The sequence below is a fragment of the Xiphias gladius genome, chromosome 1, assembly GCF_016859285.1.
Source record: "Xiphias gladius isolate SHS-SW01 ecotype Sanya breed wild chromosome 1, ASM1685928v1, whole genome shotgun sequence".
NCBI classification, from domain to species: domain Eukaryota; kingdom Metazoa; phylum Chordata; class Actinopteri; order Istiophoriformes; family Xiphiidae; genus Xiphias; species Xiphias gladius.
In genome coordinates, this window is record NC_053400.1 from 51,492 (window position 1) to 68,164 (window position 16,673).

The window sequence follows — 16,673 nt, forward strand, 5'->3', positions numbered from 1 at the left end:
AAGAGAAGTGTGTCGCTGAAAGATGGGTTGCATGATCATTGGTATTGATATGTTTTTAAAATCACTTTATTGGTAATATGCTGGTTATTTTTATCATGTTTTATCAGCTCTAAACTATTATGTTGGATTAGGTTGACTCACACATTACATTTACACTTTTTCCGAGGTATTTTAGTGGAGTACAAACAGCGCTTGTGAATCTTTTCATTCTTGGGGTTAAAGAACACTTTAAACACAGTAGTTTAAGATAATACGACTTTATTATACGTATGTCCGTCATCATCGCTTTTATTTCGAAGACCGGAAGTTTGACTTTTCCTACTCTGACAGACTTTGCGTTTCTTACAAGTACCGTCCAACTTAGGCCATTCTCGAATACGTTTACACTTGAATTTGTGCGTAAGAGGATAGCGCTTCCAGGCCCCGGTTTTCGGCGTTTTTTAATTATTTATTTCCGTGTAAACTGCAGTATTGATATAAAAACATTGATGGTCGATAATTTAGCCCTGCGTTGAGGGCCCCGGGGAACTGCACAGGATTATAAAGTCATCTCAAACCTCAGTTTATTATCAGAGACATGGCTCGACCACGACCGCGGGAATACAAGGCAGGAGATTTGGTTTTCGCTAAGATGAAGGGATACCCGCACTGGCCGGCGAGGGTGAGTCTGGGATGCGGCCGGGCTGGGAGTTCAGGGAGGCGGGGTTGATTTACACAATACACCCGCTGCTTTGCTAGAGAAATAGGAAGGATGCAACGGTGCCCCGAGCTCGACTGAGGCTGACTCCACAGACACATTTGGTTTGCGTATTTTTATTACTGACGACCACAATGTATATTATAAGCATTTGTTTTCCGCCAGATTGAGTAAAAATGTAGATATCTTAAAATGAGGAAAAACGTCACATTTATTGGGCTCAATTTTCTCAATACGTTCCCTGCTCTCTTTAGCTCTTGCTTGAGTTGTATTGCAATTTCCCATTTTAATATTTTCCAATAACTAGTTCAGCGCGTGTTTTTCATCTCATGTTTGCATTCAACTGTCACCCATGGAATAAATGAGCAAGTAGTTGACCTCGGGTAACCTGTAGCACCTCTGTTTCAACAATTGTATTAATACACACGTCTGATTTGCAGTAAATGATGGTCTGTATTATACACTATAGCCCCCTAACAGCAGACAGAGCATGGCCTCAAATTCAGTGGCGCACATGGGCTATCTTGTAATGAGTTACTGTGGATTTCCACAGTGCAATGGGCTGTCAGGTTCCATTTGTGACCTCTTAGAAGTTACTACGAGCATCTCGCTCTACCATTACACAATCCGTTTAGTTCAGTTTCACCAAGCTTTGTTTATGTATGACAGGACATAAGCCCATTGTAACCTGTATCATTTAACGCAATGTTGTAGACATTAATAAGTGACTGTTAATCTAAAAAAATTCGGAATTCCGCATTATCATCATTAGGTGGAGTGAGTATAATAAATACTGAGTAAGACTTTATCTCTCCTTGTCCTTCAGATTGATGAGCTTCCAGAGGGAGCTGTTAAACCACCTGCCAACAAGTACCCCATCTTCTTCTTTGGGACCCATGAAACGTAGGCACCTTTTTTTCCAGGATGTGAAGCATTACATTTACACTTATGTTGTTCAAGAGGAAAGCAGCTGCCATACTCATATTAATATGAATGTAATGGAGTTGCACCATATTAGAACTCTAATAGTTTTTGGCACAGCCGTAATGTAATCCCTACTTATATACATGAAAAACTTAATGTTTTTGTACACATCTTAAACAGATGGAGTTTGCTCAGTTGTCTTCACATGACCTACTGAAAGTATGGGACTTGTGACCATTAATTTTTTCATTTAACAAAATATGACAACCATTAAATGAAGAATGAAGAAATTTGTGTAAATACAAGCTAGTCTAAGGTTAATAATTATCCAGATTTAGATCAGCAAATAAGTAAGTAAGATTGAGCATTCGATACCCAATTTTAGAACTGGACAAATTTTGATACTCAGTGCTACAGACACATTTCTGTCAGTACCCAAAAATTATTAAAGTTTGATATCCAGGGCTATGTATAAGCAAACACCTCATATACATTATTATATTTTAAAACTCTTAATAAATACTACTCTGCAAAATTTAAAAACTCTAAATTTGAACACAAATAAAGTTCCGATAATTTTGTGAAACATCTTGTTGAATTCCAGACTGTTTTAGTAGTAGTAGAAAATGTCTCTTCAACTTCTTTAGTGCATTCTTGGGCCCCAAGGATCTTCTGCCCTACAAGGAGTATAAAGACAAATTTGGCAAGTCCAACAAGAGGAAAGGCTTCAATGAGGGTCTATGGGAGATTGAGAACAACCCCCGAGTCAAGTTCACAGGCTATCAGGTGAGTCAGTATTATGTGTGTGGTTCAGAGAGGAGACAGAGAGAGAAAACAGCAGAGATGCCAGACAGGCTTGATGCTCAACAAAGCCACATTGTTGCCTCACCAAAACTATAAGACACAAATGAAAGGGCTCTTCAAAGCAGATAGTGCTGGAGTAAGAAAGATTGATTAATTCATCTTAACTTGCAGTCTCAGACGTATAAATTTGAGGTGTCAGTTATGATGGAACTATTTATATCTGCTTTGAGTTCTGCAAAACAAATGGTGGGCATTTTTCGCACACAGACCATCCAGCAACAGAGTTCATCAGAAACAGAAGAGGGGGGAAACACTGCTGATGGCAGCAGTGAAGGCGAGGAGGGTGACTCTGTTGAGGAGGAAGATGACAAGGAAAAGATGAAGGGAGACAAGACTGGATCCAAACGGAAAAAGACTACGACCTCAAAGGTATGTCTTTGAAGATTCTCAGGCATCCAGGTCATGGTATTTCTAACTGCTATACGAAGACACCTGGACTTGCTTGAGGTTTTTGAAGTAATTTCACTCATTCAGTTCTTTTGAATGAGAGAAGAACCAGCCTCCAGTACCTCAACCAAGTCAAGTTGCCTTCGTATAGCACTTAGAAACACCTCCTAGGTACTTTACTTGAGCTGTTGAACATGCTAACACATATCAAGGACAATTTAGGTATAATAGAGGCACTGAGGATGATGTTACAATGACAACTAGCCTAAAAATCATTTAATCAATTTAGAGGATGAATTTTGTGAATTCAGAATCAGTCTTTATGTCATGTATGCTTGAGATTTGGCATGAACAGTAGAGATCATGAGCTGTCTATCATTTGAGGCAATGATGGAAAAATCTGTTCTTTAGATACTTTCATTACACATCATCCACCTGTGAAGCTGAATACATAGGTGCAAGTTACCGGTTTTAAATTTGTTTTAATGTGTGTGTGTGTGTGTGTGTGTGTATATATGTATGTATGTATATATATATTTATATATATATATATATATATATATATATTTCTTTATGTTTTTTTATTTTGAAAATGTATTACAAAGGAAACCTGAAATATCACATTGACATTAGTATTCATACCCTTTACTCAGTACTTAGCTGAAGCACCTTTGTCAGTGATTACAGCCTCGACTCTTCTTGGGTATGACGCGAAGAGCTTTGCACACTTGGATTTGGGTTGTTGTTGTTTTTTTGCCATTCTTCTTTGCAGGTCCTCTCAAGTTCTGTCAGGGTGGATGGGGACCATCGGTGGACAGCCATTTTCAAGTCTCTCCAGTGATGTTCAAGTGGGTTCAAGTCAGGGCCCTGGCTGGGCCACTCAAGGACATACCCAGAGCTGTCCCTAAGCCACTCCTGTGTTGTCTAGACTGCGTGCTTAGGGTCATTGTTCTTTTGGAAGGTGAACCTTTGGCCCAGTCTGAGGTCCTGAGCACTCTGGACCAGGTTTTAATTAAGGATATTTCTCTACTTTGCTCCATTCAGCTTTCCCTCAACCCTGACAAGTTCCCCCCCATGCTTCACCGTTGGGATGGCATTGGCAAGGTGATGAACAGTGCCTAGTGTCCTCCAGACATGACACTTAGAATTGAAGCGAAAACAGTTCAGTCTTGGCTTCAACAGACCAGAGAATTTTGTTTTTCAAAATTTGAGAGTCCTTTAGGTGCTTTTTTGCAGACTCATAAAGCCCAGACCCGAGGAGTGCTGCAGTGATGGTTGTCCTTCTGGAAGTTTCATCCATCTCCACACAGGATCTCTGGAGCTCAGGTTCTCCCATCTCTGCAGAGGACTTCTGAAGCTCTGTTAGAGTGACCATCAGGTTTTTGGTCACCTCTTTTACCAAGGCCCTTCTCCCCAATTGCTCAGTTTGGCCGGGCAGCCAGCTGTAGGAAGAGTCCTGGTTGTTCCAAACTTCCTCAGTTGAAAAGTTATGGCGGCCACTGTGCTCTTGGGAACGTTCAGTGCAGAAAATTTTTTATTTTTTTTGCCTTCCCCTGATCTGTGCCTCGACAAGATCCTTTTTCTGAACTCAAGGCTTGGATTTTGCTCTGATATGCACCGTCAGCTGTGAGACCTTATATAGACAGGTGTATGCCTTTCCAAATCATGTCCAATCAATTGAATTTACCACAGGCTGGATCCAGTCAAGGTGCAAAAACATCTCATAGGTGATCGAGAGAAATGGGATGCACCTGAGGTAAATTATTCAGGGTCTGAATACTTATGTCAGTGGGACATTTCGGTTTTTCCCTTTTGATAAATTTGCAAAAATTTCTGAATTCACTATATACATCATTCAGCCACAACCATCAAACCGGTAACTGGTTTTAATGTTGTGGCTAATTGGTGTACATCATACATACTTAATGCAGTTGTTTATGGACACAGTATTGGCTCTAAAGATGTTTGTCTCTACCAGTTAAAGTTTTGGTTTTATTTTTTTTTAAATAGGGCAACCAGGCTGATTTTTTCCCGTTTTTTTCATCTGAAAATTAGTCTATAGCTTCACTTTGTGGTATTTATTGCTCTTTCTTGATCTTGCCTGTATTTTGAAAATAAAATGTGAGGGATGGAGTGCTGCAGAGCCGAGCGCTGAATGCGCAGAATGCGTTACTGTATTAGTGCATAAGCCCTTGCTGCTGTAAATGGAAGCGGGTTGAAAAAGTCACATGCATCCTGCTCCTCACTTAGCAACCACTGTTGCCTAGCAACTGGGCTCCATTACGCACAGCACATGCTTTGCATCCAAAGGAATTTGACGCTGCTGGGGAGTGGTGTGCTGGTGTATGTGTGTCCTGTCACATCATTGAAACTGCGTGTGTGTGTGTGTGTGTGTGTGTGTGTTCCTTTACCTTTATCTCTGTGCGTACCAGTTTGAGTTTTAGACCTTGGGAGTGAGGACATTTTTGGGAAATGAAAACATTTTGGACATTTTACTCACAACTTTAAAGAGCTGTTTTAGGGTTAAGACTTGTTTTTAAGGTTCAGGTTACAATTAGGTTAGGGGTTGGGGTTAGGCATTTAGTTGTGATGGTTAAGGTTAGGGTAAGGGGCTGGGGAGTGCAATGAGTGTCCTAACAAAGATAGAAGTACAAGAGTGTGTGTGTGTGTGTGTGTGTATGTGTGTGTGTGTGTGTGTGTGTGTGTGTGTGTGTGTGTGTGTGTGTGTATAAGGAGTACACAATGGAACTGGAATCTCCTCAGCTAAGAAAAACTTAATTGTGAGCTCTGTGTTTATGGGGTGGTTTCAGGGGGAACAGTCATTTGGTTGTTCATCAACGTTCCCTCACTTCCCTTTCAACCCTAACACCCTCACACAAACAAGCACATGAACACGTGTGTTTTGAGTTAAGACAAAATTTTGACTTAAGGTCCACTGAATAATTTTTTCTGGAGCTTTCAACAGCATTTCACAGTCTTCATCAGTGGATGGTGTTTGCTCATAAAAAATGTGAAATAAAACCCCTATATATATCTAATGATAGCATAGGTTTTAGGGCTTGGATTTCTCAATATGCCAAAGCGGTGTGCATGATGCTGTAGTAAGAGAGATACCTAGTATCTTAAGACAAAGTTACTGAGTTACTTTACTGAGTTACTTTTAAACTGTCCATCATGAGATATGACTGTTATAGGAGTGCCATGCTAAATCTTTGGAATACTCTTTTAAGTAACTATTAATCAATTTAGAAGTGACAACAGGTTCTAATCATATGATCTGAAAAATAGTGAGGAGACTTTTATTTACATTTGCATAATGAATCTTGCCTTCAAATTATACTACAACTTTGTATAATATTATATAATATATACACACTACATTTATTATTTTGTTCTGACCTGATATATTACTTCACTGTAATAATTTTTAAAAATTTACACACGCTAATATATTTGTCAGTTTATGTTATAATGTATAAAATTATGAGAGAAATTATGCTTTCTATAAAGCATTGAACAAGGGCACTGTATGTGTAAAGTCATCTATGACTGCTTCACATTGTGAATGGTTATTGTCCTCTTCTGACTGTGTTGGTTTATCGACTGAAAAGCATGATTTGCTTCTACTGACATTTTTTTGTCTGTTAGACATGAAAAATCTGATACTCAGCAAGTGTTCCAGCATCCTGATCTCTGTGTCTGTGGCAGAAATCCTCCAAGCTGTCAAGGATCTCATCTGGAGAGGATGACCTGGAGAAGGATGGGAAAGATGATGACCAGAAGAGCGGCTCAGAGGGAGGAGACCCTGACAACGACATCATCCAAAATACCACTGACAGTAAGGTAAGATTCATAAACACGTTCATACTCATTACCCTGACCATGTGATGGTGCTCACCACAGGGACAATCTTTAAACTCTAAATCTCACCGTTTTTGAGTGTTTTTGTAAATGTTCTGATATGAATTTTTTTGTAAAAAAAAAAAAAAAAGATTGCAGAGCATTTTTTGTGAGGATTAATTTGCAAGGGAATTGAAAGGACTGCTGAAAGTTGGTATTCAAAGACAGCTGCAATAACCTGTTAGATTAGAAAGTACTTTTTTTTAAAATTTAGATTGCTGTAGATTAAAAAAAAATACAAAGATTTCTTTCAGTATGGTAACTACATAATAAGTAGAGGGTATTTTGTGGAGCATTAGCCCCAGATGATTACCATTGAAAAGTTTAGGGAAGTGGCTTTGTGCTGCTCTTTATTAGAGATAGAGAGGTTGAACAGACATGCCTTTGACAAACAAAACACTTTGTCCATACACAAGCTTTTTTTCTTGTAAAACCGAAAAATATTCTGTTGGAAAAAAGTGTAATTACTGTTGGTGAGAGCAGGAGTGGGCGTTTTCAACCACTGTCCACAAGTGGCAGAAATTACAGCGTTTTGGCTGCACTTGAAAAAGCAAACCAGGGACTAGTAGAGCACATACACTCACTGAGCACTTTATTAGGAACACCATACTAATACTGATTAGGGCCTCTCTTTGCTCTCAAAACAGTCTCAGTTCTTCGTGGCATGGATTCCACAAGATGTTGGAAACATTCCTTTGAGATCATGGTCTATGTTGACATGATTGCATCACATAATGTCTGCAGATTTGTCAGCTGGACATTCATGCTGCCAATCTTCCATTCTACCACATCCTAAAGTTGTTCCATTGGATTCAGATCTGGTGACTGGGGAGGCCCCTGAAGTACACCAAACTCATTGTCCTGTTCATGCAACCAGTTCGAGACGACTTTTGCCTTGTGGCATGGTGCATTATCATGATGGAAGTAGCATTCGAACATGGCAAATTGTGGCCATAAAGGGATGCACATGGTCAGCAACAATACTCAGATAGGCAGTGGCATTCAGACTGTGATTGATTGGCATAAGACCGTTGACACAAGGCAGACTGGGTCTATGGCTGCACGTTTAATCGGTTTTGAAATACGATTTAATTCACACCTCTCTTCAATCTCATTTTTACGTGACAACATTTCTTCCATGTTTACATTAGCAGCGAGATCCGCTGCATCAGACCAAGCGCTCCCCTTTCTGCTTAAGCCATTACAACAAATGACAGAACATGTGTTTCACCACATGATGATCTGTACACAGGAAAATGGCAAAGATTTGAAAACAAAACTAATGTGTGTCATGGTGAAATAAGAAAATGAGGGTTAGAAAAAATTAGTCTGATAGATTGTGAAATGCCGCTGATGTTTGCAATTTATAAACAGTTTGTCAGTCAAGTTTTACCGTTGTCATGTTTTTGGTTGCACCACAGTGTGTGTAGTCTGGGGGAGGAATAATTAAACATGCCTCTGTTCCTGTTTGAGGCCTCAAAAGGTTGATTTATCAGACAGGTGGCTACCGAAAAAGGATTATTAATGAGGTTTGCAATGTCCTTGGTCTGCCCTGTCCTTGGTCTGCCCTGTCATGTCTTACAGCACAATATATACATTTTTGTTTACATTTTTTGTTTACAATGTGAGAAGCGGGTACCCTGGCTGTGCAAAGTTGATATGAGTCTCATATTTCAGTAATGATCATATTGTTTTTCCATCTTCTTAAAAAAATATGTAATGCAATTATGAAAGAGAGGATTTGTTGCTCAAGAATTGTGAGAGAATTGTGATCTCAATCTTGATTAAGAAATATTGTGATTCACATTTTACTTATAATCGTGCAGCCCTAGTTGGGTCCATGGATTCATGCTGTTGGTGCCAAATTCTGACCGTACCATCAGCAGAAATCCAGATCCATCAGACCAGGCTACATTTTTCCAATCATCAACTGTCCAGTTTTGGTGAGCCTGTGCCCACTGCAGCCTCAGATTTCTGTTCTTTTCTGACGGGTGTGGAACCTGACGTTGTCTTCTGCTATTGTAGCCCATCTGCCTCAAGGTTGAACGAGTTGTGCATTCTGAGATGCTTTTCTGCTCACCAAAGTTGTAATGAGTGCTTTTCTGAGTTATTGTAGCCTTTTCTTTCAGCCCTAACCAGTCTGACCATGCTCCTCTGACCTCCCCCATCAACAAGGGGTTTCTGTCCACAGAACTACTGCTTGCTTGATGTTTTGTTTTTGGCACCATTCTGAGTAAACTCTAGAGACTGTTGTGTCTGAAAATCCCAGGAGATCAGCAGTTTCAGAAATACTCAAACCAGCCTGTCGGGCACCAACAATCGTGCCACGGTCAAAGTAACTGAGATCACATTTTTTCACCATACTGATATTTGATGTGAGCATTAACTTGAGCTCCTGACCTTTGTCTGCATGATTGCATGCATTGCACTGCTGCCACATGATTGACTATTTGGATAATTGCAACAATAAGCAAGTGTACAGGTGTTCCTAATAAAGTAGTAGTTTAGTAGTAGTAGTTTATGACTGTCACCAATGTTGTCAAAATAAAGGCTAATCCTAGTTGTAGGCAGAAGTGATCAAGCTACATTACTGCAGTGGCATCTAACTTGTAAACTTGTTTATAAGATTAATTTATCTAAAAGATTTTACTTTATTTCCACCTTTTCCAAGAAATCCTATAGAGCTTGTTACATGTTGGAACTAATAATAATAAAATAATAATTAAAATGCCATTAAATTAAACCTTATAAATGTAGTCAATTTTAAATAGACAGCTAGATATCATTTCATCTGCAAACTCACCAAACAACACACTGACTGTTATGTGCTAAAATGAAAGCAAAACACACAAGCATCTGATCAGGGGCAACAGCGGAGTGAGTTGCCTGCTTCCTGGTGAGGCCACAAGTCTGTGATGCTAGAAAAACTGGAGAGCTAAGAGGGGGGTGAGTATTGGACTTACATTCAGGACACAAACATCGTCACCATTACAACTTTAGTAGATATTATCCCAGAGTTGGTTCTACTGCCCCCAAAATATCAGTTATTGCAGGTTTAGCTTACTTGTTCAACATCAGGAGATGCACATTTTAATAATTTATTAATTTAATTTATTTTTATTAAACTCATTTCTACAAACAAACAAGACAACCAAATAAAACAAAAGAAGATGAAACACACTGAGATAAAAACAACAAAACAGTGGGAGTCCAGGGAACCCGTCGTGGACAGCCATCTTTACATCTGGAAAGCCTGATACACTTTGCACTTCAGTATACCAAGCTATAATTCAACTTTCAGGCCAGTTCTATCTGTCCCAACTTCATCCTTTGAGCTTTAGTGGCTCCCAGGCAATAAAAAAAGGGGTCCCAGATCCGTTAGAATAAAGACGGTTTATCCTTTAAGACTGTGTAGAGTTCAAAACGGAAGATACTTGTTACACTTTGTAGCCACGGATTTAGAATGGGAGCTTTATGAGTGATCCCCATGACTATAGCACATTTCCAAGCAGAGTGCAACGGAATATGCAAAAGGTCTCTGTTACAAAAATCAGTACTTAACACATCATTTAGTTCCAGCAGGCAAATCCTTGCACCAAGATTTAAAGGGTGCTTAAAAATGTAATTAAGCCGTTGAACTATCATAGTCGAATACCGCCAGACATAAGGACAGCTCCACAAACAATGAAAAAATTAACCAACAGCAGATTGACATTTAGTTCAAAGATCTGATAGATCTGGATTCATTCTATGTTTTGCATCCAGAAATCCCGGAAACTAAAATGGGACATATTATATAAATAGAAAATAAAAAACATTGCTTTGCTTTTAAGACTATGTACAAAAAACCAAAAGGCAGAGAAAACAGGTAAACATAGGGGTCAAACTTTGGCCTATTACACCCATTACAGGCGTAAGTTAACTTCCTTACTTATATAAGGGAAGATGCTGGACCAGCTTTTTAACACCTTTCTAACCTTAAATGCTATTAGATTATTTGGTAACAAACCTAAACTGCCAGCCTGCAGCTCTATCCGTATGGATGACATAATTTATTAAATAAAATAGTCAGTATGTGAACACCTAAACCAAAGAAATATGAAAAGAAAAGTCAATACAACATTGGGGTCAGCAGAAAACTAAGACCCACCTCTCTCCCATGAGCAGTACAGACAAGCATCTCTGTATAAGACATGCAATAACAAAAAAATCGCCCATGAGAAAAATGAAGAGGACAAAGAGGCAGCACTGCCAAAAAGATGTCTAAATACTGAACTTTATGCTCACAGACTCCATGTCTTAACCAAATCTTGCATTGTCTGGAAAGATCAACATATGACCACATTTGTATGCATAACAGGATATTGCAGACCCAGGTAGACAGCCCTCCTGACTATCAGAGTTTTTACAGGAAGGTTGCTACATCCTTAGTTTTTTTGACTAATCTCTCCTGCCCGTCGGGTTTAATTCTGAGGACAGCTGGATACAGCATGACAAAGACAATTCCAATCTCCTTTAGCTGCTGTTAAACCAGGAAAATAATTGTCGCTTCTTTACAACAGCTCCAGAAAATTTCTTTGAATATCATGATTGGGGCTCCATTGTACAAGAGAGCCTGCGGTTTGCTTGCTGCCTTTATGATCCAGACTTTATCCTGAAAGTTGTGGTCCTTTGCAATAACAGTGTGGGGCCGCTCTCCAGGGAAGGGATGGTGGGTGAGAACAGCAAACTAACTTAACAGCCCCTCCTTTGAAGCTCACTTGCAGTAGCTCCAGTAGCCAAGTTTTTAAAAACCTGAAGACCCTCGCTGCCTTCAGGTAGCCCGATGATGCGAATGTTGCACCACCGTCCTCTGTTCTCCAGGTCGTCAGTTTTGTCCAATGCTGCCTCTAGTTTGCTCTCAACTTTCGTGAGTTTAGCAATGTGGTTCAGTACATTGTCCTCGCAGTCTGAGATGCAGCTCTCTGCTTCAGTTATCCATGTATCAAGTGTGGCGATTTTGGATGAACAAGTCTCTAGTTTCTTAAGAAATAGGTCAGTATTTTTGTCAAAGGAGGCTTCCACGTCTTTAAGCACGTCAGTAGTTATTCTTTCCACCAAACTGTCCACCTCCACATAGCTCAGAAGTGGCGACATCTTCTCTGTTATGTTAGTTTGAATGTTTTGGAGTGAATTAACTTGCATTGGCATTCTCTGATTTCTGGGCCGGAATTTTCTCCTTTGCTGTCCTATGTATGAAATAAAAACCAGTAGTGAACTGCGGGAGCCCATGTGATGAGCTGCTACTCCACCATTTGTGTCATGTGACCCCCTAGAAAATTTTGTTTCCTTTTTTTTTAAGGTTCACAATTGTTCTATCACTGTAGTTACTTACATTGCTGTGCTAATACAGTTGCAGTTATTTGCCTATATTTTTATTATTATTATTTAATTGTATTTTAAATTTCTTTGCAAAGCTGTTTGCGCAACATTTGATTCGACTTATTATGACTAATACTACTACCAATAATGCTAATAATAACTGTGCTTCTTTATTATTGTTTCCCCCCAGAACCAGCTGCTCATAGAAGAACATTAAGTGAAGAAAGCATGAAAGTGAGATCATTCTTTGTAGCTGTGATGTTGGAAGGGTGAATCCACAACATGATTTCTCATCAGCACCATCTACTGGCTGCCATCTTCACCTCCTCTTCTCTGTTGAAGTATGTGTTTGTAGGGAAGATGCACCCATACTGATACTGGTAACAGTCATCGTGTGGATAGCAGGGTAGAACTGGGCATTATGTCTTGCAGTTTTTTCAGCACTTCAACATGTCAGAATTCAAAGCAAAGCCTCTGTAATATTGAACTCTCTAAAACAGACAGATTAAGATTTTTAATCAGTTTTATCCAGTGACTCTGAATGCATGTTTATATTGTTAAATAGACATAAAATATAGGATATTTAAAGGGGCATTAAGTACTTGAAGACTTTTATCATGCTCCCAGCAACCATTAGGAGCTGTGATAACTTTAACTGTGTTTACATATAGTCTTTTTTCTACCAGGGTCATATTAATAGCCCTGTCAAAATAAAAAAAAATTTAAATTGTAAGGTATACCCCTTTCAGAACCTGATAAGTTATGTTTATTTGTTAAGCAATCAGTGGGTGGTGTAGGTGGCTCCATCTCTCCTTTTCTTTCTCCCTTTTAAATGCAATAATAGAGCTAAATATGTTGCTTCACTAGAAAACTTACAAGTAAAATATCCATCTTTTTCAAAGGTTACACTCACCCAAAAGTACACTAAAATATTTTTAAACCATGACAAAAATAATCCTAACTCAAGGTCTAGCTCTTTCAGTACCTGTCAACTGCTTCTCAGTTTTCATCCATCAAATGAGCTGCTGACTCAGATGTCACATAGGAATGTACTGATAAGAATCAACGATAATTTAATTCAGAAGGAAAAAATATACATCCCTTCAGCCATCTGCAAAGTCACAATTAGACAATAAAGAGAGCTAAGATAGTAAAAGCTAAGGTCCAGTGAAGATGTAATACTTCAGCATGCTACTACCATAAATGTGTTTTGGCTTGAGAATGAGGCTGTTTGGTAGCAGAAATGTATTTTTTACTGATGAAAAGCAGAGTATACCAGTCAATATTGAGCTCCTAGAGAAACATCCATAATTTATGCAATGGCCACTGTAACTGGAGTGAGAATTTTTTTTATGTAATTTTGGATTTATATAAAAATAAGAGTTTCACATAGGCCCATCAAGAGTTAATCTTTGCAAAACAATGTTTGGCAAGTTTTAAAGGATGAATGAGAATGTCTAAAAAATTGGATGCTAGGCTAACCTGTGTAAAAAAATAAATAAAATGATTTTTTTCCAAAGACAGTAACACAGCTTCTTTAGGTTTAGGCCAATACTATGTTATAAAAGCAGCAGAGTACATGAATGTAATGGCTTTAAGTTGATAACATGAAGACTTTGTGGCAATGCAGTTAAATTTCTAAGACAGTAATTATCGACTGACTATTTTAAGGCCAATAAAAGTTCCAAAATTCACAAACAGGATGTGAAATGGTTGGCTTTATCTCTACTTTTATCTAGTCTTCATCACACACCTGTTTCAGAAATTTTAGCCTAATTGCTTTCTACTAATCTAATCACTTTTTCAGCTTAAAGGTCACTGGTATTTAACCACAAGTCTGTCACTCCCTACATTTTTATGTGCTATGGAACAGTAAAAAAGATCACTTACTGCCGCCTTGATTATTGTTGAATAGTGACTTATATGTGCTCAGAAGGTCAGTCTTACAGTAGTTTGTGAAATTTGTGTTACATTAAACATACAGTATTGGTGCATCTCTACTCAGTATGTGACATGATATAATACCATCATGACACTCATGTTCTTCCCAGTACTTATAATCACACAGTGTAGATCATCAAACAGTATTTATATTGGCCCCTGCATACCTATCTGTATTGTATCACTCATGGTCACCTCTCACTGTGTACAAATGCATTTGATAAGGCCTCCATTTTTTATATATATATATATATATATATATATATATATATATATATATATACTCTCCTACTGTCTATGATATATGTTGGATATTGCAGTGTACTGATCACTCTAGTTGTAGCTTGAAATAGCTTTTTTACAAGGATAATTATGGGAGGGACATATGGAATATTCAGTACCTGTCAAACATTATCCATCACGCTTTTTATGTAACCAGAAAAAGACAAATGGAAATACATAGATAAATGTATGAAGTGTTGTGCACAACTGGGTTACACATTGTAACTCAATATTATCTATATCTGTATATTTTACTTTTGCTGTAGGATATAGGACCACTATTCTACTCGGACTGCTCTAGGTAATAGCTCATCTTTTTATGGAAAAGTGATACATCTGTTCTTCTGTGTATCTGTGAAATAGATCACTGTATACATGTATTTCAAATGTTTTTATAGTGGCATGCTCTGCTGTTGTACTCCACATCATTCTTTTATGAAATCGTCAACTGGATCTTAGTTTGAAATCAGATATTTGTTGGTAAGTGATTGGCTTGAAGGTAAAAGAATACACAATCCACATTTTTACCGTTGCCTTGTCTCAACGTCAAAAGCTGACAGTAAACTAAACCACATTAACTTTCTAAGGACACTGAAAGCTGTGAAGATGGTTTTTCATCTGAAACATTGTGAACAACATACAGTGTGATAATGCATTTTGAAATTGCCAAACATGTAATTTCACCCTGTTGGAGTTTACTTAGATTGATTACAACAGACTGCTTTGTCTTTTAACTCTGGGCCATTTGCCTTTTCTTTGTTTCCACTATTGTTGTCATGAGATAAAGAACTATTTATTTTTTGATGATTGCTGAAAAAGACAACTTCTATATGTAAACTCATGCTCTTTTTATTCCCTTCAAACCTTTGTTATGCTCATATTTGGAACATGTTTTTCATTTTCAAGGTTTGTAATTTACAGTAAACTGTTTTTGCTGTATATGGAGGAGACTTTTACAAAATAAACTAATTGGAATGCATAGTAAGGGTGTAATGCTCATCACACACCACAAAACTGAATTGTCGCATGGGTTTAAAATGGAGATCCCTACCACTAGGGGGACAAACATGCCACAGGAAAGGCCATGTAGACCAAAATCACATCAGCTGTAATTTGGTGGTGTCTGAAACACTTCAGCTAATACTAAACATTATCATGCTAATTGCTACCATGATCCCAGTTGACATGCCAAACCACCATCTCAATGCGCGATTTAGTTGTTCACTATTAATAGATAGATATAGATTTATAGATTTCTTGTGCCTGGGAGTTAGGCTTTGGTGCAGCGTCTGCTGTGCCTGTCAAAATCAATCTGTGAGAAGCAGACTCACAGATGTAAATATGTAGGCCCGCCCCAATGATGTTGGTGATGTGGTGGTGTCCTGTTGTTGTTGCTTACTCTTCGTTTTTGATTTTTTTGTTGTGCACATATATGACCCATAGGTGGGGCAGGGGTTGCTGGACGCCAGGGTGTATCCACTCACCAGTGGCCCCATGCGACGCATTCTGGGGCCCACTGATGCTCCAAGATTCCCATGCCGTTCAGCCCGGGATTGCATGATACCTGGTTACCATGTGTTGCCATGGAAGTCAGAGGTTTGCAAAGGAACATCTAAACAAGCAAAATGCATTTTGCCGTGGACTGATTAAGTTAAAATAGAACTTTTTGGCCACAATGAGCAAAGGTATGTTTGGCAAAAAAAGGGGTGCAGAATGTCTTATGTTGCAGGCAGTGTCATGGGGAACATTTCACTGGTAGAGGGAAGAATCGATTCTATTAAATACCAGCAAATTCTGCAGGCAAACATCAACCGTCTGTAAAAAAGCTGAAGATGAAAAGAGGATAGCTTCTACAAAATGATGAAGATCCTAAACATACCTCAAAATCCACAATGTACTACCTCAAGAGGCGCAACCTGAAGGTTTTCACCATGGCCCTCATAGTCCCCCAACCTAAATATGATCAAAAACCTATGGATAGACCTCAAAAGAGCAGTTCATGCAAGACAGCCCAAGAATCTCAAGCTTATTTTCCTTTGTTTTCTTTGTCTTCTCTGCTTCTTTTTTCTCTCTTTCTATACACCTTCTACTAAAGTTTCCTTCAAAATACAACTATACTAACTTGGCTCAATTAAAAACTGCTTGTTACCAATACTTTCATCTCATATAGTTTGTAGAATGTATAAAGCGCTTTATATCCTACATTAAACACCTCAGTCTTACTACAATAACAGGAACATGCAATGTATACACAATTTCTAATTTTGCCTAATTTTATCCTTGACTAATTACATATTCAAAATGGCTCCATGCAGAA

At 38.5% G+C, this 16,673-nt stretch overlaps 1 protein-coding gene across 2 annotated transcripts; it reads left to right on the forward strand.

The window, feature by feature from the left end:
- Positions 1 to 392: 392 nt before the first annotated feature.
- On the forward strand, positions 393 to 14,295 carry hdgfl3 (HDGF like 3). 2 transcript variants are annotated; one of them, XM_040131298.1, is made up of 6 exons: positions 393 to 661; positions 1,524 to 1,600; positions 2,269 to 2,407; positions 2,693 to 2,854; positions 6,581 to 6,715; positions 12,324 to 14,295. In XM_040131298.1, the coding sequence occupies exons 1-6, from the start codon at positions 578 to 580 to the stop codon at positions 12,348 to 12,350; spliced, it is 624 nt and encodes a 207-aa protein (XP_039987232.1). In that variant the 5' UTR covers positions 393 to 577; the 3' UTR covers positions 12,351 to 14,295. The 2 variants fall into 2 exon arrangements, with proteins under 2 accessions (XP_039987232.1, XP_039987160.1); XM_040131226.1 differs by having other exon boundaries at positions 6,581 to 6,710.
- Positions 14,296 to 16,673: the final 2,378 nt, after the last annotated feature.